Below are 27080 nucleotides of genomic sequence, written 5' to 3'. Positions count from 1 at the left end.
GGGTTGACGCCGAAGTCCGGATCCGATTCGGATTCCGCGGCTATGTAAATGAATGGGGAGTTGGATCCGGGAGGAGAGAGAGAGAGAGAGAGAGAGAGAGATCCGGGTCCGCTCAACACTACTCCTAACATTTCTGCTATCTCTATGATAGATTTTGCCTTCTTTTTTTCAGCCTAATGATGGTCAGTTTATCTTCCATTGAGAGCATCTTTGACTGCATGTTGTGGGTTCACAGCAACAGCTCCCGAATACAAATGCCACACCGGGAATCAGTTCCAGACCTTTTATCTGCTTAACTGATGATGACTTAATGAGGGAATAGCCCATGCAACCCATTAAAGAGCTTTTGAGATAATTGTACAATTACTTTTGGTCCCTTGAATAAGAGACAGCTTCATACATTAAAGAGATGTAATTCCTATAACCTTAGTTAGGAAGTGAATACCCTCAAATTAAAACTGAGAGTCCACTTTAAGCCCATATCGATTATATAACTGTAGCAGTTTGGGTAGGATGAATCGCCTGACAGGTTACCTTTTAAAATAAAAATGAGTACATGAGTGTGAGTAAAGTCTTGAGAAATATGACGGCAAACAACCATGGGGCATATTCAACCTCAGTGCATATATATGTATATATATATATATATATATATATATATATATATATATATTCTCAACCCTATGCTCCATAATGCACAGTGCCAGGGTTGCTAACCTGATTTTTTTACTTTTTCTGGATAGCTTATAAAAATTAAAAATAACCAATTACTGACAGGTAGCATATTTTTTGGACATATTGAAAAACCATTATAAATCAATAGGATTCCAAATAATCTATGTCTACAGCCCGTATTTCTGATATAAACACAATAGCTGTGTTAACTTATATATGTGAAATGACGCTAATCCTAATCATCTGTACAAGTTTCTCCTGCTTGAAAAAAGTCCCACATGGGGCAATTTTTTTTTTTTTTATGAACAAGGATTAAAAAGTGAACTATTTTCACTAACTGTCCAGGAATATCTGGATAGTTGGAAGTCTAAACATAAATATATTAAAAATAGAGATTTCTGAGGCTGGAGAACTTAGTACTACATTCCTCCTGATCTGCACAGGGCTATCTATGAAAATAAGAAGAGTGCGGAGATCAGATATACATAAACACTCAATAACAAAAGACTCCTAGGATGTTGCTCGGCACATCTGCTCCAGACACAAAGGAGTGCCCACATCTACAGCATGGCTTACATTTCTGTGCACCGTGCATAAGGGACCGAGCAAACATCCACCCCACTTCCAATGCAGGCTCATCACGAGCCATCTTATATTACTCTCAAGCCTGATCCTCAGACGTTTCCACTTTATTGCTTTGTCTATATCTGGATCCTGTTTGGAAAGGTAATTCCCTTCTAAACTATTTTTAATCAACAACATGTTAAAAAGATTCCTGCACACAGCAGGTGCCCCGGACGGGCGCCCCTCTATACACCGTACAGAATTACTGCCCGCATAGTGTATGGCCTGCTCAATTCTGCATTTACATATGATTTATCACAACATAGATATAACTTATGTAGTATAATATTAGTGTATTTGGAAAATGTAAAACATGGACACTTTTGGGGGCAATTTTTTTATTTACATGCATTTATTTTGGCCTAAAAATATTTTGTGCAATTTGATGACAATACATTTTTGCACTGTTTGTGTTCTTTAGCCTTTGTGTTGCACTGTCTATTCTGAGGCACAATGATTTAAAGGGAGACAAGCGGCAGGATTTTTATATATAAGGTAAAGGCAGTGCTGTACTGGGGCTAGAATGCTGAATGTAAGCATAGCTTTTGTTCTGAGATTGGATGTTTTATTTCAGAAATACATGCAAGTAAAGTTCCAGAAAATGCACGGCTATTTGATTGACAGGTGCAACAGGGGTGGGAATATGTGGGTTGGGTCTCGCTATCTATTCCCACCCCTGTCTGCCTGCCTGGCCTTGCTCCCCTTGTTGCCTTTATAGATGTTAATTCCGGCGCAGGCAGACAGACAGGGGCAGGAATAGATCGCAAGACTCAACCCACATATGCCCTTCCTGTTACACCTGTCAATCAAATAGCAGGGCATTTCTGGAACTTTACTTGCACATATTTCTGAAATAAAACATCCAATCTCTGAATAAAAGCTATGCTTAAATTCAGCATCCTAGCACCAGTATAGCACTGACTTACTTTATATCCATGTTATCTTTATATTAGTAGTAAGACTAATGTCTTTCTGACCTGTGCACTAAACCACGCTAAAAAACCAGGGTGTTAAATAAAAATCTCTTTTATTACAGTATTCCAACGCGTTTCAGAGACATGGACCATCTCCTTCTTCAGGGAAAAGTTTTTTCTCTTTTCCCTGAAGAAGGAGACGGTCCATGTCTCTGAAACGCGTTGGAATACTGAAATAAAAGAGATTTTTATTTAACACCCTGATAACAGTGTTTTTTTTAGCGCGGCTTAAGCCCATTTTCTCATATATGCATATGCATATACATATTTTTCACCAAGTTTCCACGGGGCCGCTGCTTGAACCACGCGGACACTCACATGCTCAATAAGGGGTTGTGACTGGCATAACCTCATCAGGTGAGTGTACCTATTTATACCTCTATACGGTTATTACCGGGTAAGACCATATTGCGCCTTTGTTTCCCCCTCTCCAGCAGTGACCTGTGCACTAGTCAGGGTTAGTCCAGGGTCATCTAGGGACTATGTGAGTGATTGGGGGAAAGGACCCATCTAGGGATGTTCGAGAGCTCAGGGATTTGTCACAGGTGAGTTGGGTGGTGACCCCCCCCTCTCCCTATTGTCAGGGCCTTTCTTTACGTCTTCTGTTGTTTACCCCTCTTCTTGTGTAACATACTGAACGTTCCCTCGCTCCTCTGTAACACTAACCACAAGCAATAACTAAGGTTCATGATTGCTTTTTTGTGTAGATGCAGCCTAAGGGTACCTTCACACTTTAGCGATGCAGCAGCGATCCGACCAGCGATCTGACCTGGTCAGGATCGCTGCTGCATCGCTACATGGTCGCTGGTGAGCTGTCAAACAGGCAGATCTCACCAGCGACCAGTGACCAGCCCCCAGCCAGCAGCGACGTGCAAGCGACGCTGCGCTTGCACGGAGCCGGTGTCTGGAAGCTGCGGACACTGGTAACTAAGGTAAACATCGGGTATGGTTACCCGATGTTTACATTAGTTACCAGCGCACACCGCTTAGCTGTGTGTGCAGGGAGCCGCGCACACTGAGTGCTGGCTCCTTGCTCTCCTAGCTACAGTACACATCGGGTTAATTAACCCGATGTGTAATGCAGCTACATGTGCAGGGAGCCGCGCACACTGCTTAGCGCTGGCTCCTTGCTCTCCTAGCTACAGTACACATCGGGTTAATTAACCCGATGTGTACAGCAGCTACATGTGCAGAGAGCCGGAGCCGGCAGCACAGGCAGCGTGAGAGCGGCGGAGGCTGGTAACTAAGGTAAATATCGGGTAACCACCTTGGTTACCCGATGTTTATCTTGGTTACAGCTTACCGCAGCTGCCAGACGCCGGCTCCTGCTCCCTGCTCGCTTCATTTGTCGCTCTCTCGCTGTCACACACAGCGATCTGTGTGTCACAGTGGGAGAGCGCCTTTGAAGAAAATGAACCAGGGCTGTGTGTAACGAGCAGCGATCTCGCAGCAGGGGCCAGATCGCTGCTCAGTGTCACACACAGCGAGATCGCTAATGAGGTCACTGCTGTGTCACAAAAAGCGTGACTCAGCAGCGATCTCGGCAGCGAGCTCGCTGTGTGTGAAGCACCCCTAAGGATGCTGAGGATAAACAGCTTAAGAAACCTTCTTTTAGATTATGCTGAACCTTACAATTGTCCAGTGTTTTCTTTATCTGGGTTTCAAGGATTTTTTTATTTATTTTTTTTTTTTTTAATGGGTAAATAAATCTCAGCAAATATTTGAAAATTAAACTTTCTTAGGGAAAATCATGACTTCACTATACTCCACTGACTAATCACAGACAGTACCTTGGAGGACACAGTTTGGTATTGCAGGCTCTGGTCATTGCTGGTGGACGCATTGAGCTGTCACATAGCGAGTTGTTAACAATTCTCTTTGTGTGGATATGGAGGCAGGCTGCTATGGCTTCTTGTCTTCCTAGATTAAAGAAATACAAAGCAAGAGTAAATATGAAAGAATATAATCAGTCATTGAAGAAAAAGGCAATGTACAGGAAATTCCATCTGTTCTACATTTTCCAATCGTTAGAACCTCTGTTGAATACTGTTAACTCTGATTCATGGCACTGAGCTCTTTGGATGAATTCTCCAATATCTTATGAGTAGTAAACCACTTTATTTAAGGGGATTTAGCATTGTAATGGCATTAAGCACAGAAGCCCCTCTGTCCGGAATTCCTAATTATTTCATATTTTGAGTAAACAGTGCAGCCTGTTACGTATATGAAGCAACATGTCATTTTCATGGTACCCTAATCGTTTATCATTCAAACACTACCAATAAATGAGTGACCCCTCTCCCCATTGAGAACACATGCATGCTGGGCCAAACCAAGTATGTATGTGAATTGGGAGCTCAAGAAGAATAGATGTTAGCGACTTGTAAATATTACTTTATTAGCAGTTTGAAAAGAAACAGGGGATTGGCGCTAAGTAGTGATGAGCGAGTAGCACTTGCCACAAGCAGGTGGATGCTCAAATGGGGGTGACTCAAGTGCATAAGTATATTGGAAGGCAATGGGTAACTCAAGTCCCCCATTGACTTCCATTATACTTGGGTACTTGAGTCACGCTCATTTGAGTATCCAACTGCTCTTAACAAGTATTGACCACCCGAGCATGGTAGCACTCGCTCATCACTAGCGCTAAGTGATAGAAAAAGTCAGGCCCCCAACTCACAGTAGACCTCTTTCACAAGTCCGTGAAAAACCACACACGTTTTGCACGGACATGTAAAAGGTGCGCATGGCCCTCTGTGTGCCATGATTTTGGCACATGAGTGTTCTACGTGTGATATCCATGATAATACACGGAGAACAGGAACTTTATGCTCACCTGTCTCTGGCACTGCTGTCCATGGTGCTGATGTCTTCTGCTCTGCGGTCTCTGGCCCTACTGATTCCCTGCTTCTGCTTCTTGTCCTCAGTGCAGTGAATATGCGATAAACATAATGAGCGGGGGTCGTAAGCAAGAGACAGCAGCGGCAGAGACAGCAGTGCTGGAGAAGGTGAGTGCAGAAATTCATTTTATTGCACAGAAACGTGGTTTTCTCCGGTACGTGTCACACTGATGTTACACAGATCACATTCGTGCCGTCCGTGTGAAACCTGTGCCGCGGAAGAAAAACGGACATGTCTATGTGTGGAGCACACCGACACACGTATGCTCCACGTGTGAAAATATTATGCACGTGTGCGCAGACCTATTGATTTTAATGGGTCTACGTGTGTCACCACAACTCTTTACTTATTTAGTTAGCCAGTTATTTAGAAAAAAACTTGCTAATATACAGCTTTTTGGGGGAGAATTTATTAATCGGATTAGGCTAAGGGAACAAAGTTGCAAAGGTTGGAGGATCTTATAAGTCCCTGGCACACGGCCAGGAACAAAATTCAGCCAATTTATCAAGACAACTTTGCCTCCCAAAAATATGCCGCATTTTACTTTACTGCTCTTTTATTAGGGTGGGTATATAAACAAATGTCTTAAATTAATGTCTTCTTTTTGTTTTAATATCTTCTTTTTGTTTAAATTCCTCACTACAATTGTATCATGTCTAGATGATCTTCTGTGGACTAAATAAATCTGGAGAACAAATCACTCAAATGCAGAAAACGTGGCAAAATCTACAAAGACTGTATTAGCAATAATATCTTAAAATACCTCTGTAATGTGCCATTCCTCTACAATTTATCCAGAAAAATTGTCAATACATTGATCAAATGTGTGTTACAATTCCTTGGGTAATAAGAGGCACAAAATTATTTACTGAAGTAGATATGTGAGAAGTGGTGGAAGGTCCTTTTCAAAGAATGGGTTTTCTTTTAGGCTAGTTTCACACCTCCGGCTTTTCACCAGTTTGCCGGATTTGGTACAGTGTATACAGTACAATGGCAGCACGGCAACTTCCGGGTCACATGCTTCGGTCACATGACAGCATGTGACCGTAGCTTGTTGCACTGCCATTGTACTGTATACACTGTACTGGAGTGCGCCGAATCCGGCAAAGCGTCGAAAAGCCGGAAGTGTGAAACTAGCCTTACAGGAAAAGAATGTAATCTATTTTGATTGCCAAGGATGAAGTATGAAATCCTAAGTAAACTGAATGTACCCCTCCATTATGTATAGTCAGTAGTAAATTCCACAACAAATGAGTGGGTTGTGGGAATGTGGTCTGCAAGAATTGGTAAGCATTATAAAGGCTGAATCAATAATTTAATGTTCATGTAAGGGCACAAAGTTGCTAGAACTAGGGTCAAACTGGACTATAGAAAATATGGTGAAGATTTCTCGATAATATTGAAAGTTAGAAGTCTGTAGAAACTGGTCTAAAACTCATCTGTCTCCAGATCCAGGTGGAGAGAACATGAAAATAACACATTAGTAATGGGACCATAGATTATATTTGATCATACATGTAACAATGCCTCTACCTCCTGAACAACTGCTGGAGCAGGCCGTGAACCCGATATACTCCCAGTCATACATCTCGGCTGAATCCTCCTCTTGTGCGGGAAGCTCTACTGCTTGATCCACGGCTTCACCGTCACACGGTGGGAGATAGCATGCTCTTTCAACAATGGGTTTTTCCTCTTCACATTCTTCTTCTGGTAATTCTAATTCAGTCTGAGTAAATGTCAGTAAAATACGACACTTGACTTCTCTCACTTGCAGACCACGACCACATGTGGCACTGCATGATGACCATGCTTCTGGGATGAACCTGGAGGAATAGATGATTGGAAATAACACTATTATATTTCTTGCAGTTCACATGTAATGAGATTGTAATCTTTGTATCTATTGTTCTACCTAGATACAAGTAATGAAATTCAACAGAAACAACTTTTCTCCTCCACAGGTTCACATTTATGGTCCAGTCTAGTTGTTGTCTATGCATTATTGGTCTATTTAGAGTTCTACAAAGAGTTTAGGATTTTTTCAGATTATCCTCCACCTAGGACACACAGTATTTAGTTGTAATCTATGGAGAAAACAGCTACTGTGTTACATTTCTCTGTAACATCACTACAAGGAAGATGAAAGCTTATACACTATGTGGATCATGGCTGTGGGTGGGCAAATGCTAAACAGTATAAATGTAACCAGACATGCAAGAAATAATGCTGTGCAATGATGACAATACGTCATGCTTAGTATGAAAGAAGACAGTCCAGTGAAAATGCTAAGGGTGAAGCTGTATATTGACTACTTTACATTGAATCAAAGTGTCATATCTGCAGTGTTGTCCTATGAAAAGATATAACAACATATTTACAAACATGTGAGGGGAGTACTTACTTTTTCATATACAGTAAATAAAAGGATTGTCTGTGTAAAGCTGATGCCACACAGGGATTACTGCGAGTCCCCGCATTACACTCGACTCACGCTCGCAACACAGCGGGAGCCGAGTGTCATGCGACTGTGGTCCGATCGTGCGATCAGACCACAGTTGCGGAGGGAAGGGCCAGCGCTGCGGTTTAGAGGGAGGGATTTATCTCCCTATCTCCCCTGTTGCCGGCTCATGAAGGCTATGAAAAATACTGTTTATCTTCCAAAAAATTAACGATTTTTCATCCGCATGGCATTCTGTGTGTCATATTCATATGTCCTCCATATGTCCATTTTTGACATCTATATGGCATCAGTTAAATTTATAAAAATAATAGAAGCGCCAATTCATTTTTCTATGTAATCTTTGTAATGTGTGTTATTCAGATGGTGTCAATATGACATTAAGTTTTTTTAACCAGACCCATTAACTTCAATGGAAAAATAGATGAGACAGTCCATCAGTCTATGTGGAAAAATATTCATGTGAGAGAACACTTTGATTAACATTAGTTCTTCTACTGTCTGTTTTCAAAAAATACAGGAACATAAAAAAAAGCTGATCTGAGCATAGCCTGTCTGTTATGTATATCCATATGTCATCCATATGCCAATTATTTACATCAATTTCAACTTCTGCAGTTAAAAAAAACATGAAAGGCCCAATTCAATTTCCTCAGTAATATTTGCAATAGATTTGTTAAAAACTAATGTCATAATGGATGGTGTCAGTATGTGATCTGATATTTCATTGCACTCAATGAATTCAATGGCTCATCCAAATAACAGGTAGCGATAATGCAATGCCTCCATCATGTGCTAAACCTCGTGGTCAGTGTGCTGTCAGTGGGCAGTCTGGAGGGCACATGGGCACAAAATACAATTGTTTGCACCCATGCGGTACAGGCTCGACAAAGGAAGAAGTGGTTTCGGAGCCATAATCCATTCTGGCTAAATAATGACGAGCCCTTGATTAATCAGGTTCATGAAATTAGACAAAATATTTTATGTAAAAGATAACAGTTTGTTCTTGTACAGAATGGTAACTAAGAAGTAATTATACAAGTATATTAATAATTTATTGATCGCCACACAGAAACTGTAAATCCAATATCTGTGTCACCCTCAGCAGCAAATTACATACGGTAGGTCTTTGGATCCATTAGCTGATGATAATGGAGTCAATAACGAGGTAAGGTGTAAAGAATTGTTGAGCTCCTTTTACTAAAGACCTTAAAGTGACCCTGAGAGCTGATAAATACTGCCCAATCTGTGTGCAGCATATATCAGGCATTGGCTGTATTATCTTAGCCAGGTATGTTTGACTCTGAAACGCTTTGGTATTTCATAGAAAAGCATAGCCACACTGAAGATTAGTTGTACTGGCAGGTTCCCTGCAGCTTCACCCCACCTGCTGCGCAGGACTGACTGGTTTCTGTCCACATGCTTCCTCAGGGGTGGCAGATCCCGCCTTAGGAAGCAGTTGGTTTACTATCTTCTGAGGATATAATATATCTTTAAAAAAAAAAAAAAAAAAACGTACGTCGGGGTCTTTATCTTGGGAACAGTGTTGGTTTAATACTGGGCATTGGTATAAAGAAGCCCCTATGATTTAAAGCACATGCACTCTCTATATGGGATATAGATTCTTGTATGAAAACTTTGCCTCTGCCTTTGCAAATGTCTATTGATCTGTGACCATTATATCGAAGTATTTCCCATTTTCCCTTGTGATCTAATACAGATCCATTGTCCTATCATGAATTATATTATAATGTGTGTGTGACTTCTGATAAATGTCAAATGTCTTTTGATAAATGAATAAACAGTATTGCATAATATATTTCTGCTTGTGGCATATAGGGAGAGACCTGTCAGTCACTATCAACAAGCGGGGACAAGCCGCCATGGACCTGCCTGTCTGACTAGTGCACAACACGGCTCAGTCCCTTTGTCTGTTAAAGTTTGTTTTTCTCTGAAACACCGTTTCAAAATCAAGCATACCTGGAGGAGATAATCCAGCCAGTGGGCAGCTAAATTCCCTTTAGGTTTACATTGAGATAGGGTTCATGATAAATCTTTGCATTTTGTGTCCTGTAGTTTAGGGGGCAATGTTGATCTTTGGAACTTATAAGCTGTAAACAGGCGTCTGAGGGAACATTGTTATGGCCTGTAATAAAAGGAAAATTGAAATCCTTTGCAACCCATAGCGTGTAGACTACGGTGTAGTGAAGGGAGTTATGGCATGACTTAATGGCCTGTGATGGACAGGAGCATGATGATTCTTTGTAGTGAGGGGGGTCATGCAGATTCTTCAACTTTCATGACCTGTAAAGGGCAGTGGTATGATTCTTGCACCCTGTGCCCTATTCACTGGTCGCCATTCATTTGCCATCAATGGGCTGTTAATTATACTTTCCACTATGAACTGGAAAAAGTGATTTCTAGTATATATTTCAGCTATGACTTCATACTCTTGAATGGTTTATGATAGATGCATTTCATGGGGGCTTCTACCTCGTTATGATAGACAGGGACAAACGTGATGATGGAAAATTCATTTATTTCAATGTCATCATATTCTACTGTACTTGCACCAAAGCAATTCCTTCAGCGTGGTTCAACCACCTAACTTGATTTATCATGGATCTAGGAAATTATTTAACTATTCAGCGTTCTAAAAATGATTTCAGAAATAATACACAAGGTTGGTGAACACACGAGTAACATAGAGGACCCCGGGGGGGCAATCATGATGGGCTTCAACTGTCATCACATTCCACAACTAAAAACAAAAAAGGTCAGGATCACATTTTTCTTGGCTCTGCTCTTCCAGCAAGTCATATTATATTCTGCCAGTTGAAAAAAACCTCTTTGAATGTTGTACAGTTATATAAATGTGGGACACTAGCCGTGGTAGACCGCAAAGGCCAAGGTATTTATCTAGCACGCGGCTGGTTTGGCAATGCTCGCGTCTGTACTTTGGAGCAGAGCCGGACTTATTCCTATGCTGCTCATAGTCACAAAAGACCTGCTCTAGACAGATGTAATGTACTGTATCGATGTTCTGAAATTACAGCAGATGCTGAGGAAAGCCAGTGAAATTGCCTATAAAGTATGAGACATACAGTTCTCCAAGACACAAGAAGCTACATGGCAATTTCATTCTAAGACAGATGGTATCATGTGGATACTAGAAGATGAGTAACGACCGAATATACTGAGGTGGAGGGACAATGATTTCTTTCACTAAGATGAGTAATATAGAAATAGGTTGACTAATGTCAACATATGATTGTTCAGACCGAAAAAGATGCATAAACCGGCTTTAAAGAGATTAATGTTCAGCCGTTGGGTAGCCAATATATCCCAGGGGCCAACAGCCTCCCTGTTTATGAATTTAATATACCAGCTTAGCAATTAAAAAGTAGATTAATAGATAGACAATACTGTGTTTTTCCAAAAATAAGAAAAGGTCTTATATTATTTTTGTTACCTAAAAAAGAGTTAGGGCTTATTTTTGAGGGCGGACTTATTTTTTTCCATGAACAACAATCACATATTTATGCTTCAATTTACCTGGAAGGTATATGGCCAGCTTCAGGTTGAAGATGTATGGCCAGCTTTAGTGTTAGTAACCTTAAGGGTGCTTTACACGAGACGATCTATCGTGCGATAGATCGTCGGGGTCACGGTTTTTGTGACGCACATCCGGCATCACTTGCGACGTCGGGCTGTGTGACACCTCCGAGCGACGCAGTATCGCTCACAAATCGTGAGTCGTGTACTCGTCGCTCAGTTTCATAATCTCGTTTATTTAAAATGGCGCCGGTTGCTCATCGTTTCCGGGGTAGCACACGCGCTCCGTGTGACACCCCGGGAACGATGAACATCGCTTACCTGCATCCCGTGGCTCCCGCCGGCGATGCGGAAGGAAGGAGTGGGCGGGATGTTTACATCCCGCTCTCTCCGCCCCTCCGCTTCTATTGGCCGGCCGCCGCATGACGTCGCTGTGACGCCGAACATCCCTCCCACTTCAGGAAGTGGAAGTTCACCGCCCTCAGCGACGTCGCCCGGGAGGTAAGTACGTGTGACGGTGGGTTAACGAGTTTGTGCGCCACGGGCAATCAATTGCCCATGACACACAAACGAAGAGGGTGGGTACGATTGATCGTGAAATCGCACGATCCGTCGTCTCGTGTAAAGCAGGCTTTAACCCTAAGTTACATTCACAATTGCTGGTGCAGTGTCAGTGTCTCTTATGGTAACACTTACTGGCACTTTGTGTGGCAGTGGCAGCCAGGAGGGGGCAGAAGGTGAGAGTCTGAATTGGGACTCGGGAACGGTGGTTGTGACGTCACACGTGGCTGCTTCTGCAGGAGCGAGCAGGGCCGGCCGTGAGGCGAGATCCAAGAAGCGGCACTCAGGAGGTAGGTGGTGGGACCCTGGAGCGGCAGCCAAGCCCACACCATAGCGAAGCACTAGCCGCAAGGTGGGACCCAGGAGGCAGCATTCTGGAGGAGGAACTTGGGAGTGGCAAACAAGCAAACACCATAGCGCAGGAGCACGCAGGAGGCAGGAACCAGGTGACAACACTCAGGAGGCAGGACTCGGAAGCAGGTGAGCAGATTTTAACCTGCTATGGCGGGATGAAGCGGCAGAATGATTTAGGAGCTATTATGGCTATTCCAGTGCCTCCAGCGTTAGGTTATGTCTCTGTGATGTTAGTGACATAACCTAGCGTCACGTGACATAACCTAGCACTGAAAGCGCTGACTAACTAGGGCTTATTTTTGGAGTAGGTCCTATATTTAAAGCCTACTCCAATAAACCCTAAAAATCAAACTAGGGCTTATTTTCGGGAAAGGCTTATTTTTGGAAAAACAGGGTACATAGATATTTACATACAATGGTGAAAAGCAGCAGTATTCTAAATAGCAAACCATTATGTAAGACTGGGGAAGAGCACATCCTCAGGTCCCTAAATAACAGGACGACACAACAATTTACCAAAAGTGGCGCTTTATTTGCCTGGGCACAGCAGCATTTCAACTAAAAACGTCAAACTCAAGAGTTAAAGTGTTGCTGTGCGCACGCAAATAAAACACCACAACATTCGGTAGATAGATAGATAGCTAGATAGACATGTTAATGATATGCAAATGATGAAAAAAATGGAAACAAAATTTTCAAAACAAATCAATTTATTCAGTATGGAGTATGAGCGCCATATGCAGAAATACTCACACTTACACACCTTGGCATGCTATTTTTTCATTGTTGTTATGCTGAATACACTTAGGCACAGAAATCATCAAGATTCACTGCTGGCAGCTCCCTTTATTATTACCAACCACTGACGACCCAGTTGTTCTCAATGGGAGGCAAATCCAGAGATGCTGCAGGCCATGGTAGCACATTTTTTCATGCAGGATGCTGACAGTAGCATAGGCAACATGAGGCCTTTCATTGTCATAATGACAAACACTGATCTCATAGTACTGCTATCAAAGGCTATAATGAAGCAAAGGAAGAAGTCAATGGAGGCTTACATGATGATCTATCCTTTTCAGGTATGACATCTTTTTGCTTTGGAGGAAAAATAGCCTGAGATTGGTCTGGCGACCCCATAGACAATGCCATGAAAAGACATGTGTAAACAGAGTTCGGGAATGCACTGGCAAAGAAATGGACGACTCGTGGGAACTTAAAGGGAACCTATCATGTTGTTTTTTCATATTAAATTGCCCCTAATCTGTTTTACATGATGCAATGTGCATCACTGACTTGGTTTTAAAAAAAATAAATCAGAAACCAATCTTGATGATTTATGTGCTTAAGTGCATTTAGCGTAGCAGAATATACTCCAACAACCATTAATACCCTCACTGGTAGCAGCCAAGCCGTGTAGGTGCGTATATTTCTGCACGTGGCACTCATACTCAATATTGATTAACCTTTGTCAGCCTGCATAATTTTGCCAAAATTTCTCGACCCCTTATCTCGGAAGGGGGTGGAGATATTTTATTGAAATTCGGCCAATATATTCTGGACCAAAACTGCTGAGATGTCACGAAATTTCAGCCCTCTACGGCTTTTCGAAAAAAAAATAAATTATTGCAATTTAAAAAGGGAATAGTTACAATTGTACCTATTCAGCCGGACGAAGGTTAAACTGAGATCTTTTGAAAAATTTGCTTCCATTTTTTCATCATTTGCATATCAATAACATGTCTATCGCTCTTGTGATTTCCATAATTCCGTAACTTTTCCTTTTTGTTGTTGTAATTGGTTGAGTAGTGTACATAGCCTACTCCAAAAAGGAAACCATTTTGTGTGTGCTCTTACTTTGACCTCGGTTTGGATGCCCTGTCCCCTCCTTCATAGTTAGCACAGCTGTGTTGACTCATGGATCGCCATGTCTACATAGACGTCTGTAATAAGGACCGCTATCTGCATTTGGAAAGTTTGTAACAGTAGAAATAATGAACAATGAAGGGTCATCAGCCGGACAGGCAAACACAATTAAAGGGAATGTCTGAAAACTGCAATCTATGACTGTATATAGAAAAGTCCTGGATCTTGTGCTGCTGCATAAAATGTTTCTTCTTTAAAGTGTAACTATCATTCTGTAAACCTTTTTATTTATTATAGGCTTTGCATACTGTTGCTTATCAGAGGTGATCAGTCTTGAGACCCCCACGATTAGTCAAAATACTCTGAAATGCATGGTTCCTTCATGCGTTGCACATAGTGGTCTATGGTCTCAATTGTAAGTCTATGCATCTGTACATAGCTTTCTGATAATAAATGTACCGACCCATTCTTGAGCCTGAACACTTATCTAGCATGTTTTGACTGATTGGTGGGGGTCTTAGGACCCAGAAAGCCAACGATCATCAACACTATGCATCAGGTACCATGTGTAAAAACTATTGCAAAATGATAGGTACACTTTAAAGAAGAGATCTTATCTGGAAAGCTCATTTTCAAATACTCTATCAATAATTTCTAAGTTAGGCTACTTTCACACATCCGGTTTGAGCAGTGCGGCTCAATCCAGCTGTGAAACCTATGCAACGGAGGCGGCGAAAACACCGCATCCTTTGCATAAGTTTTTACATGCGGCCCGTCCGTTTTTTTTCCGGTTGCGGCACGCTACTGAGCATGCGCAGTGGAAGAAACCGCATGCGGCGGCGCGATGCGTTTTTTTTGTTGGAGCAAAAAACGATGCAGGCAACGTTCCATCCGGCCGCGGCATCGGCTAAATCTGCCACATGGGGCAAAAACCGGACCGAACGCAAGCCCATGCGGCACAATACGGCACTAATGTAAGTCTATGCAAAAAAAAACGCAACTGGCGGCAAAAAAAACAGTTGCGGTTTTTCTGCAGAGCGCCGTATTGTGCCGCAGAGCAAAAACCGGATGTGTGAAAGTAGCCTTAACGGATGGGGTCCCCTGATCAGGATACCCATCTATAAGGCATAGAGAAGAAGGTGGTGACCAGGAGTGTGGCCTCCCCTGAAAAACCCATCATGTTCTTATCAATAGACACCATGTAAAACTACATTTTTGTGGTAAAGCTGCAGGAACTTAAAGGGTGACCCTGCTAACAAATAAAATAGAAGTATAAGTGTCATGGTCTCACAACAGTTACCATACACTTCTGTAATAATGCAGCTCTAATGAGACTACAGTAGTCTATAATATGTACAGCGGAGCAGAGAACGGTTTAGTTAGTTGCGTGTCTGACCATGCTGGACGTGCTGGTATCAGTTCTGTTCTTCCTCATACATATTGCAGTTGCCTGCAGAAGCCTCATAAAAATATATGAATTCATTGATGATTACCTACCAGTTTTCTTGCAGAAAAAAAGATGTAAATTATAGTGCATGCTATATTTGTGAAATAAATTGTTAATAAAATAAAGTGCTGGAGGGTGTGGGGTGGGGGCTGATTCCTGTGAAAACTACACATTTACTAAAATTTCCACTAAACATTTTTGTGTATTTATAATGTATTAAGAAACATGCTTCTTAATAAAAAAGGCATATCTTAAAAGGCATCTGTCAGTACGATCAACCCTCCTGAGATGTCTATATGGGCACGTAGGTCCTAGGAACCTGAATAAAATGATACCTTGATATATGCAATCCGATGTCTTATTTCAGAGTAAGGCCTTGTGCGCACTAGGCGTTTTTGCCGCGTTTTTAGCGGCGTTTTTACCGCGTTTTTGTGCTGAAAACGCAGTGACATTGCTTCCCCAGCAATGTCTATGGGTTTTCATAAGTGCTGTCCGCACACAGCGTTTTTTTGTAGCTGCGTTTTTGTGGTGACCACAAAAATGCAGCATGTCAATTATTTCTGCGTTTTTCACTGCGTTCTTCACCCATTGAGTTCAATGAGATGTTCAACAACGCAATGAAAAACGCATATAGCCGCGTTTCTATAACTAAAAACGCAGCTATAAACGCAAGGGGTGGGTAGTAAAGTGACGTCTACAGGAAGAGGATTCCTTCTGTTGGTAAACACGGAAGCATTAATCCTCCCGGTACCGTCACCGCTGCGTCCACCTCCCGTCCTGTGCATGTCAGCTCCGTGCGGCGCCATGTCTGGGCGGGAGGTGGAGGCAGCGGCGAAAACAAAAGTGAACAGTAGAAAAAAAAAATGTCATATATACTCACCTGTCTGCAGGGTCCCGGTGCCATGCCCGCTCCCAGCCCCTGTCTCGGTACCGCCGCTCTGGCTGTGTGCAGTCTCCCCGGGGCAGGACCTTGCTTGCAGGACCTGGCGGTGGATCACCTGATGCAGTCACCTGACGCATCAGCTGATCGTAGTCTCGCCGGCTTTTTCACGCCCGGCCGGCTATCAGCTGATCCTGCCGTCAGGGGACTTCATCAGCTGATTACCGGCAGCTCCTGCAGCGATCGGACAGGATCAGACTCCTGTCCAATCGATCGCTGCAGGAGCTGCCGGTAATCAGCACAGCACATAAGTGAGTATTATTTTTTTTTTTCTACTGATGCATCAGCTGATTGTATAATCGGCTTTTATACAATCAGCTGATGTGTGATGTGCTTCACGTAGTTTAACCTGACACATCATCTGATCGCTTTGCCTTCCAGCAAACCGATCAGATGATATTGGATCCGGATAGGACGGCGCGGGACCCTGACCCAGGATTACTGCAGAGGGGGGTTCTTTATTTCAATAAAGATGGAGTCACTAATTGTGTTGTGTTTTTATTTCTAATAAAAATATTTTTCTGTGTGTTGTGTTTTTTTTTTTTATCATTACTAGAAATTCATGGTGGCCATGTCTAATATTGGCGTGACACCATGAATTTCGGGCTTAGGGCTAGCTGATAATATACAGCTAGCCCTAACTCCATTATTACCCAGCTAGCCAACCGGCATCAGGGCAGCTGGAAGAGTTGGATACAGCGCCAGAAGATGGCGCTTCTATGAAAGCGCCATTTTCTGGGGTGGCTGCGGACTGCAATTCGCAGTGGGGGTGCCCAGAAAGCTTGGGCACCCTGCACTGTGGATTCCAATCCCCAGCTGCCTAGTTGTACCCGGCTGGACTCAAAAATTAGGCGAAGCTTACGTCATTTTTTTTTTTAATTATTTCATGAAATTCATGAAATAATTAAAAAAAAGGGCTTCTCTATATTTTTGGTTCCCAGCCGGGTACAAATAGGCAGCTGGGGGTTGGGGGCAGCCCGTACCTGCCTGCTGTACCCGGCTAGCATACAAAAATATGGCGAAGCCCATGTCATTTTTTTTTTCTTTTTGGGCAAAAAACTGCATACAGTCCTGGATGGAGGATGCTGAGCCTTGTAGTTCTGCAGCTGCTGTCTGCTCTCCTGCATACACTAGTGAATGGAGGATGCTGAGCCTTGTAGTTCTCCAGCTGCTGTCTGCTCTCCTGCATACACTAGTGAATGGAGGATGCTGAGCCTTTTAGTTCTGCAGCTGCTGTCTGCTCTCCTGCATACACTAGTGAATGGAGGATGCTGAGCCTTGTAGTTCTCCAGCTGCTGTCTGCTCTCCTGCATACACTAGTTCTGCAGCTGTCTGCTCTCCTGCATACAATGAACATTTTGAAGAAGGAAATGACATCAGACTTTTTTTTTTTTTTTTTCAACAATCTTTAATGGCATTGTGCACTGATTAAAAACGCAGTGAGCAAAAACGCACCAAAAAACGCACCAAATCGCAGCAAAAACGCATGCGTTTTTGTCGCGTTTTTTAGCCGTGGGTGCGTTTTTTGAGACAAAAACGCACATAAAAACGCAGCGTGAAAAAAACGCCTAGTGCGCACATACCCTAATCCATGTTTTTCTTATATGTAAATGAGCTGTTAAGATCTATGGGACGGACCCTGATTTTTCTGAGAATCTGCCTCCAGGGATTATTTTGAATAAAAGGAGTTACCAGTGTGAGATGTGTATTGTAGGAATCTGACATCCTGTAACTGAGAAATCATAGATTTAAAGGGAACCTGTCACCTGTTTCATGCTGCCAAAACTGTGGTCAGCATGAATCAGATCCTGACAGCATGTTTGCAGTCATGTATATTATTCTCTGAACCCCATGGCATTTCAGAGAAAATATACTTTAAAGAACAGGCTGGGGACCATAACTGGAGACCAGACTAGTCCTACGCCGCCTCTGGTCAGCTTCTTCTTCCAGTGCTGCTTGAGGTGATTGATAGGTTTCTCACTGTACAAAAGACTTTCCAATGTCCTGAAGAAGCTGGGAGAAGCTGACTAGGGGCGGTGTAAGACTAGTCTTGTTATACCTATGGGCCCCAGATCTGTAAAGTATATTTTCTCTGAAAAGTTAGAGCATTTCAGAGAAATATATACCTGACTGCAATTGTACAGACAGCATCTGATTCATGCCCCCATGATTTGGGCAGCTTGAGGTGACAGGTTCCTATTAAGCAGAAGTCATGTGGAATTAAGGGTGCTTTACACGCTGCGACATCGCTAGCGATAGCTCCCGCCCCCGTCGTTCGTGCGACATTTGGTGATCGCCGCCGTAGTGAACATTATCGCTACGGCAGCGTCACACACACATACCTTTTCAGCGACGTCGCTGTGACCGCCGAACAATCCCTCCTTCAAGGGGAGGTGCGTTCGGCGTCATAGCGACGTCACTGAGCGGCTGCCCAATAGCAGAGGAGGGGCGGAGATGAGCGGCTGGAACATGCCGCCCACCTCCGTCCTTCCTCATTGCCAGTGGACGCAGGTAAGGAAATGTTCGTCGTTCCTGCGGCGTCACACATAGCGATGTGTGATGCCGCAGGAACGACGAACAACCAGCGGCATGCACCACCAATGATATTATGAAAAGGAGCAACGTGTCTACAATCAACGATTTTTGATGTTTTTGTGATTGTTGATCGTCGCTCCTTGGTGTCACATGCTGCAATGTCGCTAACGGCGCCGGACGTGTGTCACTAACGACGTGACCCCAACGATACATCGTAGCGATGTTGCAGCGTCTAAAGCACCCTTTAGTCTGGAAGTGCACTATCAAGCTTGTTGATGCACTTTAGGTAAATTGGATTTTTCAGCCCTGCACATTACATTACTATTGTACAATAAAAGTATAATTTTTATCTTTTGCTAGAATCTAAAAAGCAATACCACCAGTACTGTTACAAGTAAAATCATTTCTGTCCTTTTAACCATTTCACCCCTGGGCGATTTTCCATTTTTCTCTTGCTCCCCTTTTTCATGAGAGCCATAACTTTTTAATTTTTCTGTCAATCTTGCCATATGAGGGTTATTTTTTGAGGGATGAGTTGTACTTTTAAATGAAACCATAAGTTTTACCATATGGTGTACTGGAAAACGGCAAAATAATTCCAAGTGCGGAAAAACTGCAAAAAAAGTGTGATTGCCTAATGGTTTTTGGGATATTTTATTCACCGTGTTCACTATATGGTAACACTGATGTGTTTGTGCGATGCGTCAGGTTGGTGCGAGTTCGTAGATACCTAACGTGTGGGTTTACTTTTATCTAAGGGGTTAAAAAAAAAATCACAAAAAAATGGCACATAGCGTTCTCATTTTTTGGGGTCTGGGGCTCATTGATGGCTTGTTTGTGCGTCTCGAGGTGACGTTTTTAATGGCAATATTTTTGAGCAGATGCTACGTTTTGATCGCCTGTTATTTCATTTTGTGCAAAATTTGCACCAACCAAAAAACGTAATTTTTTCATTTCGAATTGTTTTGTTGTTACGTCGTTTACTGATCTGATTAATTGATTTTATATTTTAATATATCGGGCATTCCTGAACGCGGCGATACCAAATGTGTAAATTATTTATTTTTTAATTTTCAATGGGGCGAAAGGGAGGGTGATTTGAACTTTTAGGTTTTTTTATTTTTTAAATGTTTTTAAAAACTTTTTAAAAACTTTTTTTTATTTTACTTGTCCTCCAAGGGGGCTATAAGGATCAGCAGTCTGATTGCTTGTTAATTTCTGTAGATCACAGCTGCACAGCTCTGATCTGCTGAAATGCTGCTCCCCTATTACACACGGCGCTCTGCCTGCATTAAGCGAAAGTGAGTCATGATAACTACAAGAGTCATCACATGACCCTGTGCTACCATGTCAACCATTGGCTCCACATGATCATGTCACATGACTTCAGATGGCTGGGGGTGAGTGCGCACTTACCGCAGCGGGCATTTACATTGTGCTGTCACATTTTGACAGCGCGATTTAAGGGGTTAACATGCGAGGGTGGATCTTGGATCCCCCCTTGCATGTGAGGCATACACGTCAGCTGTTCAAATCAGCTGATATGTGCAGGAATCACTGCCGGCTGCCCGCAGTAACCAAATGTGATTACACCTTGATGGGTTAAGACATACCAGTATGGCCTGCGGTCGTTAAGGGGTTAATATAATGCTATGTAGCTATGGCATCTTACGGATTATCATACCGCAATACACCTGCGCCTGAAAGCCGCACATGTCAGCTGTTCAAATCAGCTGACATGTGTGAGACTCACCGCTATCTGCCCACAGCAGCCAGCGCTGATTCCCCTGACATGAGCCATGACATACCCAGTACATCATGTGTTGTGAAGAGGTTAAGACTGGTGAATAAAATGCTAGTCTTAATGAATTCAATGTACCTTAAAATTCCTTAGTGCTTGATGGCTGACACTGTGTAACTTACAGTATATTTACATTACCAAAGAGCTCCTATATGGGGAATGTGCAGACAGAAAGTTATCTATTGTTTAAATCAAGTTTTTGAGTTACAATCATTTAAAATAAATAAATAGGCATTTTATCCTTTATATCACAATCTTTATAACCCTCCCCCCCAAAAAAAATAAATAATCTGACTGGGATGACTTTTACTCTCTGATCAAATAGTTTTAAGCAAGAATCCTATGTCATTTACATGTACTTTTACTATTAACTCATTTACTTTATTATAGAGTCTATGCTCATTTTGTGTTTTTATAGAGGGTTTTCTCTATGAAATGGCCATGGTGTGAACGTGCTCCTACTACACATACCGTATTTTTCACATTATAAGACGCACTTTTGTTCCCCAAACTTTGGGGGGAAAGTAGGGGGTTCGTCTCATAATTCAAAAATACGGATTATATACTGCAGTCCCCAGGGGAGGTGGGGGCAGCTCTGGAGCAGTGCTTGGGGCTGAGGCAGGTTGGTGGAGGCTGCAGAAGGCAGCGGGAGATCTCCTGCTCCCGCTCATATAATATGCACTGCCGCTGTCCATCACCATGGTGCTAAAACCGCACCGTGGTGATGGGCTGGGGGAGTGGCGCATATTATATGTGCCTGCGCCCCCCTTTGATGGCACATTCCCCCCCTGTGTTAGATATGGCCCCCATGCTGCTGCCCATCCTAAAATAAAAAAGCTTTACTTACCTTCTCCAGAGCTGATCTCCGGTGTCTCCCCAGTCTCCTTGCTGCCGTTGTGATCAGGCACGCAGAGATGATGTCACTCTGCTGTGCCGATCACATGACTGGCACCGAGAACCAGGAAGTGCAGGAGCTCAGCAGCATGGAGGTAGACACGGGAGGACAACACTGGAGAAGTTAAGTAAAGAGTTTTTTATTTTACTATGGGCAGCAGCATGGGGGCTATAGCAAACACAGGGGGACCTTTACCATCCATAGGGGGCCATGAGCAGCACACGTGGACATGTGCCATCCATAGGGGGCCATGGGCAGCACAGGGGGACGTGTGCCATCCATAGGGGGCCATGGGCAGTACAAGGGGATGTGTGCCATCCATAGGAGACCTGTGCCAGCTGTAGAAGACGTGTGCCATCTCTAGGAGACCTGTGCCAGCAGTAGGAGACATGCGCCATCTATAGGAGACCTGTGCCAGCTCTAGGGGACGTGTGCCAGCTATAGGGGACGTGTGCCAGCACAGCGGGATGTGTGCCAGCATTAGAGGATGTGTGCCATCAATAGGAGACGTGTGCCATCAATAGGGGATGTGTGCCATCAATGGGGGATATGTGGCATCACGGGGGGACGTGTGCCAGCACAAGGAGGCTATATTCAATATAAGGGGGCCATATCCAAATTAAGGAGGATAATTTTAGGATGAGGGGGCTATGAGGGACATATACCCTATATGATTTGTTAGACAGACACTGGTATTATAAGCCAGACCCCATTTAACATTAAAAAAAAAAATATCTTTTCCTTCACCAAATTTGGGGGTGCGTCTTATAATCAGGTGCGTCTTATAAAGCGGAAAAATATGGTATATTAATTTATGCTCTGCCTCATTTTTTTGGTTTTAATGAATTCCAATGTATTAGTACTTTATGACTGGCACTGAGTAACTTATAGTATATTTACATCTCCAAAGAGCCCTTATAAAAGGGAATCCAAAAATGATTTGATGTTTACATGAGGTTATTGAGTTACAAGCATAAAAAAATTGTGTTTTTTAAACCACAATCTATATTAATAAAACAAACAAAATAAATAATCTTACAATTTTGACACTGGCCATTGGGGCTAATTAAGACTATTACTTCCTGCCCTTTCAGCAGGGTCCTTATCATCAAAGGCAGAAATACAACGACAGGTAACATTTCTATACAAGGCTGATGATACAAGATCCACCAATCACAGTAGGTGATATCACAGCTGCTCCCTCTCTTTTTACAATGACCTTTGCACATAATAATTAGATGCATCAATGTAAAATATAAGATCTGACTCTGTTCATTGCTGTCAATGTACATGTGCATTCCTGAAATACTAGGAAGTCTAAAAAAATCCCGGTGGCAAGTATAAAAATATCAAGATTTCTAATTTCTAAAAAATCCCTGCAAAATGTAATAAATATTAACACAAAACCCTGATTTAAACAATGACATTTTTTGATGACAACTACCATTTAACTATTACCACTTGTTTAATTATTTTATTATTTGCATAAAGAATAATGATTTGCAGATTATTTTTTCATAATATACAAATCTTAAGATACCTTTTTCTATACCCTGAAGTTTGCAGAACCCTGTGTGTCACCGAATGGCTGCAGTAAGTGACGTGTTCCGCAGACAGGTCTGTATGGCGCACAGAGAAGCTAACACACTGTACATTGTTATTTTCTGAAGAAAAGCAAAGTTTCTGGAGAATGTTCTAATCCTGCTGAGATTACTGGGATAAACAGAAATTCTACTTACGTTGGCTGATCTGATGCTGTTCTAGTCTCCTCGAGTTCCTGTGCTTGTTTTAGCCACGGATGTTTGGCTTCTACAGGGAACTTTTCTAGCAGACAAACAGAATGCTGCACTTCAATGCCTGGCAGACATGTCACTAATCAACCAGATACAAGTAAAATGACGAGCGCATTTATTGAGTGTGAATTGTACCTCTGGGTTTATAACATGGGACAGGCACAATGCATTCCTCCTTTATATGCGGCTTCAGCTGAGGGTTGCAGCCTCCGGTGTGTTGTCCACGATGGTCATTGCATAGTACTACCCTATAACGCAAGCCTCTTCCACATGTCACAGTGCACTGAATAAATACAGAAACCTGGAGTCAATACTGATTACTCAGATTTATTCTATGATTTCCAATATAAAAATATGAATGTAGCCAGCACAGCTCCTTAGCTTTTAGCCTACATTAAAGGTGAAAAAAGCAGTCTTTGGTAACAGGAGACAGAAGTAATAACGTACAGCTCCAATAAAACTAAGACGGATGACACGAAAAAACACCTGAGATAATAAATAGGATATCCACTATTTTTACACTGATGGCCTATCCTTAGGATAGGTCATCAATGACTGATCGGACAGGATCTGCACCCGGCACCCCCCACCGATCAGCTGTTATTGTGCCGCCAGGGGCTCAGTTCCGGAGCTGCCCAGCTTCTGATAGAGGCCGCGGCCAGGTACTCAACATCCACCTCTCATTCAAATCAATAGTATTCGGATGTGCAGTACCCGGCCGCTGCTATCAGATGAAGGGGAAGCTCCGGAACTGAGCATTTTTGGCTGCCTGCTGCCTCTGGCACCTCTGACAACAGCTGATCGGTGGGGGTGCGGGGTGTCACACCTTGGCCAATCACACATTGATGACTTCTCCTAAGGATAGCCCATCAATGTAAAAGTAGTGGACAACACCTTTAGTAATTCATCAGTAACTAAATACATTTAAAAGGGGAAAGTCAATAAGGCTTTTATGAAAAATTTAAAGCAATTTTTCATCTATTGTTGTTTTAGGGTATGTGCACATGTAAAGTATTTTGTGGAGAAATTTCTGCATCTCTTGGCAGGAAAAACGCAAAGGCAAAAATGTACATTTTTCCCATGCTTTTAGTGCAGATTTTTCCCATTCATTGATATGTGTGAAATATGCAGCAAAAACGCTGACAGAATTGACGTGCTGCAGATTTAGATCTCCACCAAGAAAATACTCAACGTGTCCAAGAGACTTCGGGATTCTCATTCACTTTGCTGATATCAGGAAATCCTTCAGGTTTTGTGATATGTCTCAACTGAAAAAATGCATAAAAAACGCGATAAATCTGCAGCGTGCGCACAAAGCCTAATGTGAGCAGTGTACTTCTTTCAAGTAAGGATAGGTGAAAGAGAAACTGGAGCGACCTAATGCATCCCAAAAGACTTCCTATCATTTACAGTATGTCATATAGTGCAGTAAATTATAGTGAAATTAGGAAGGTATCTGGGGCAAAGGCAGATCAAAAGATGCCCCCCATTCACTCATATCTTCAGGCACATCTTAATGAATTGGATGCATCTCATATCTGCAGACTCTTCTTCAAGACTGGAAGAAGGAAGACCAGTGTTGATGTCAGAAGGAGATAGAAAGAGAAATGCCTTATAAGTAAGTCTGTACTAATTACCTGTGACCATTCCATAGCTATCCATTTAGGACAATCAAAGAGGTTGCAGGTCTGCATGACGGCTGGCTTGGGAGCATACATGCACTTCCATTCCTCTACCTGAAGTATCTCTCCGTGCATTGTTTCCTCTACACACACAATGCTACGTCTCTGAATACCACCGCCACAAGAAACAGAGCATGCCGTCCACGGATTATACTCCCACCTGTAACACACAATAGGTGAAAGGCAAATGAATACTGTTTATGAAGGATACGGATTAATGTTAGTTAAAGATCAGCAATCTGTGCAAATCCAGAATGCCCAGTAGGCCCGGACCGGTTGCTCTTCCCAGATGTAGGTAATTAATTTGCAAGTTTTACTTTTGGAAGTATTCAAAATGAACCCATAAGGATGATTTTACTTATGACACTAGTGGTATGGCTTTTTAGGTTTTAAGACAACAAAAAATTAATAGGTCCTTCATTGGTACTAGTACAATAAAAATTATATGTCTTTTGTAGTAAGCAGATTTGCCAGTGCTGATAAATCTAGCTTTAAGGCTAAATGCAAATTAGCATAAAAGTGTATAAACACAGCCCAATGCACTTACAAGCTCATTTGCATATGGGTTTAAAGTTGGATTCTAAGTGATGACAATAAGCTATTGTGGCGCCCCTGACCCGGTCAGGCACCACTGAGTACTGCACCCATGCTGGGACAGTACTTCCAGGTAATCCTAAGGGCCAGAACAAGGTGTGTACGCACAGACACATAGCAACCAGGTCTCCCACACCTTTAGAGGGGACCCTTGGGTAGTCTCCAGAGGGGGCTAGCTTTCAAATATTTTCAAGGGGTGTAGCGGAGAGGCTGAGAGCTAAAGTGCAGAGGTTGTCAGGAAAAGAGTGGAGCGAGCCAGTCTGGCAGTGGTGAGCGGCGGTCGCTAGGGGATACGCGCGCGCACACTAGTCAGACCCTGCACGAGGGTTGTAACCATTAGCGGGGGAGAACGGTCACTTGGTCAGTCAGTCAGTCGGAAAGTCCGGATGAGGTTACCGGTGACTAGGCACGTACGGGGAACAGGTTCCTAGAGCAGACTCCAGTTTAACTATCTGCTAAACCTGTCGGTGAGGGGAACTACAAGTACCTCACCAACTTCTCAGAGTCCGAGCCTCAGCAGCAACGCAGGGACCCATAAGGAGACAGAGCTTGAAGCCATCTCACCTGATCCACGCTGCCGACAAACGGGCCAAACACAGGGGAGAAAAGGCAGTTGCGACTCCCTGGATGGACCCCGTGGTACTTCAAGTCAGGGGTTATCCGAATAAAGAAGTGCTAGGAAGGCGAGGTAATAGGTTACCCTCCGACTGGTCCGAAGGAGCCCTGGTTTATACCTGGTTAATCACAGCATCGCCCGGGTCAGCTCATCTTAACAACTGAAGTGAATAAAAATCAATTAAAGACTTTTGGACTCAGTCAGTGTTATTCCTGGACCCGCTTCTCTGCTCACCCGAGCCCCTGGGGCCTGCTTCACTCACGGGAGGCTACATTACCTGGCTGCAGACCCCCATGCACCCCAGACGCTCGTAAAACCTGCATCAGCGGTCATCCACATCCCTGACTGCAAACTGTGAGTGGCGCCACGACATATAACATAAAAACTGACTTTGCCTGTTGCCGCATCAAAGAAGCCCTGTGGCATCCCTGAAGAGGCTCAGCATCCCTGGGGTGACACACTATCATTTTCATTATTGTACTAGGATCTGTACAGCCATGCCACTGGTTTGACATCCAGTCAGGTTTTCTTTAATATACACATATATATGTATGTGTATGTGTGTGTGTGTGTGTGTGTGTGTGTGTGTGTGTGTTGAAATCATGTATATAACCTAGGAATGTTCACCTTAGTACATATCCCTGTTATGGCGGCAGAAGCGGGCGTGTAATGAAATGGGTGAGTGGATCCACTGAACTACGGAGCGCGGGATTATCCTGGAAGGGCATGACTAAGTGGCTATATGGTCTTCTCTAGAGCCTCTGGAGGTGAGGTTAAGCTTGTGCTGCAGGAAGCCGTCAGTTACCACTCCA

The 27080-nt window shown here is 43.0% G+C and overlaps 1 protein-coding gene across 1 annotated transcript in view; it reads right to left on the bottom strand.

Moving 5' to 3' along the window:
* ADAMTSL3 (ADAMTS like 3) overlaps positions 1-27080 on the bottom strand; it is a 725891-nt gene that overhangs the window by 158145 nt on the left and 540666 nt on the right. The window contains exons 13-17 of the mRNA XM_075345857.1: positions 25014-25218; positions 23512-23659; positions 23323-23407; positions 6708-6997; positions 4064-4193 (exon numbers count right to left, since the gene is read on the bottom strand). Of these exons, the coding sequence (XP_075201972.1) occupies positions 4064-4193; positions 6708-6997; positions 23323-23407; positions 23512-23659; positions 25014-25218 (858 nt within the window). The remainder of the gene's footprint in view (positions 1-4063; positions 4194-6707; positions 6998-23322; positions 23408-23511; positions 23660-25013; positions 25219-27080) is intronic.

Source organism: Anomaloglossus baeobatrachus, chromosome 4, assembly GCF_048569485.1.
Source record: "Anomaloglossus baeobatrachus isolate aAnoBae1 chromosome 4, aAnoBae1.hap1, whole genome shotgun sequence".
Lineage (NCBI taxonomy): Eukaryota > Metazoa > Chordata > Amphibia > Anura > Aromobatidae > Anomaloglossus > Anomaloglossus baeobatrachus.
The sequence above is the reverse complement of the archived record's forward strand: the minus strand, read 5'-3'. Positions and strand labels throughout refer to the sequence as shown.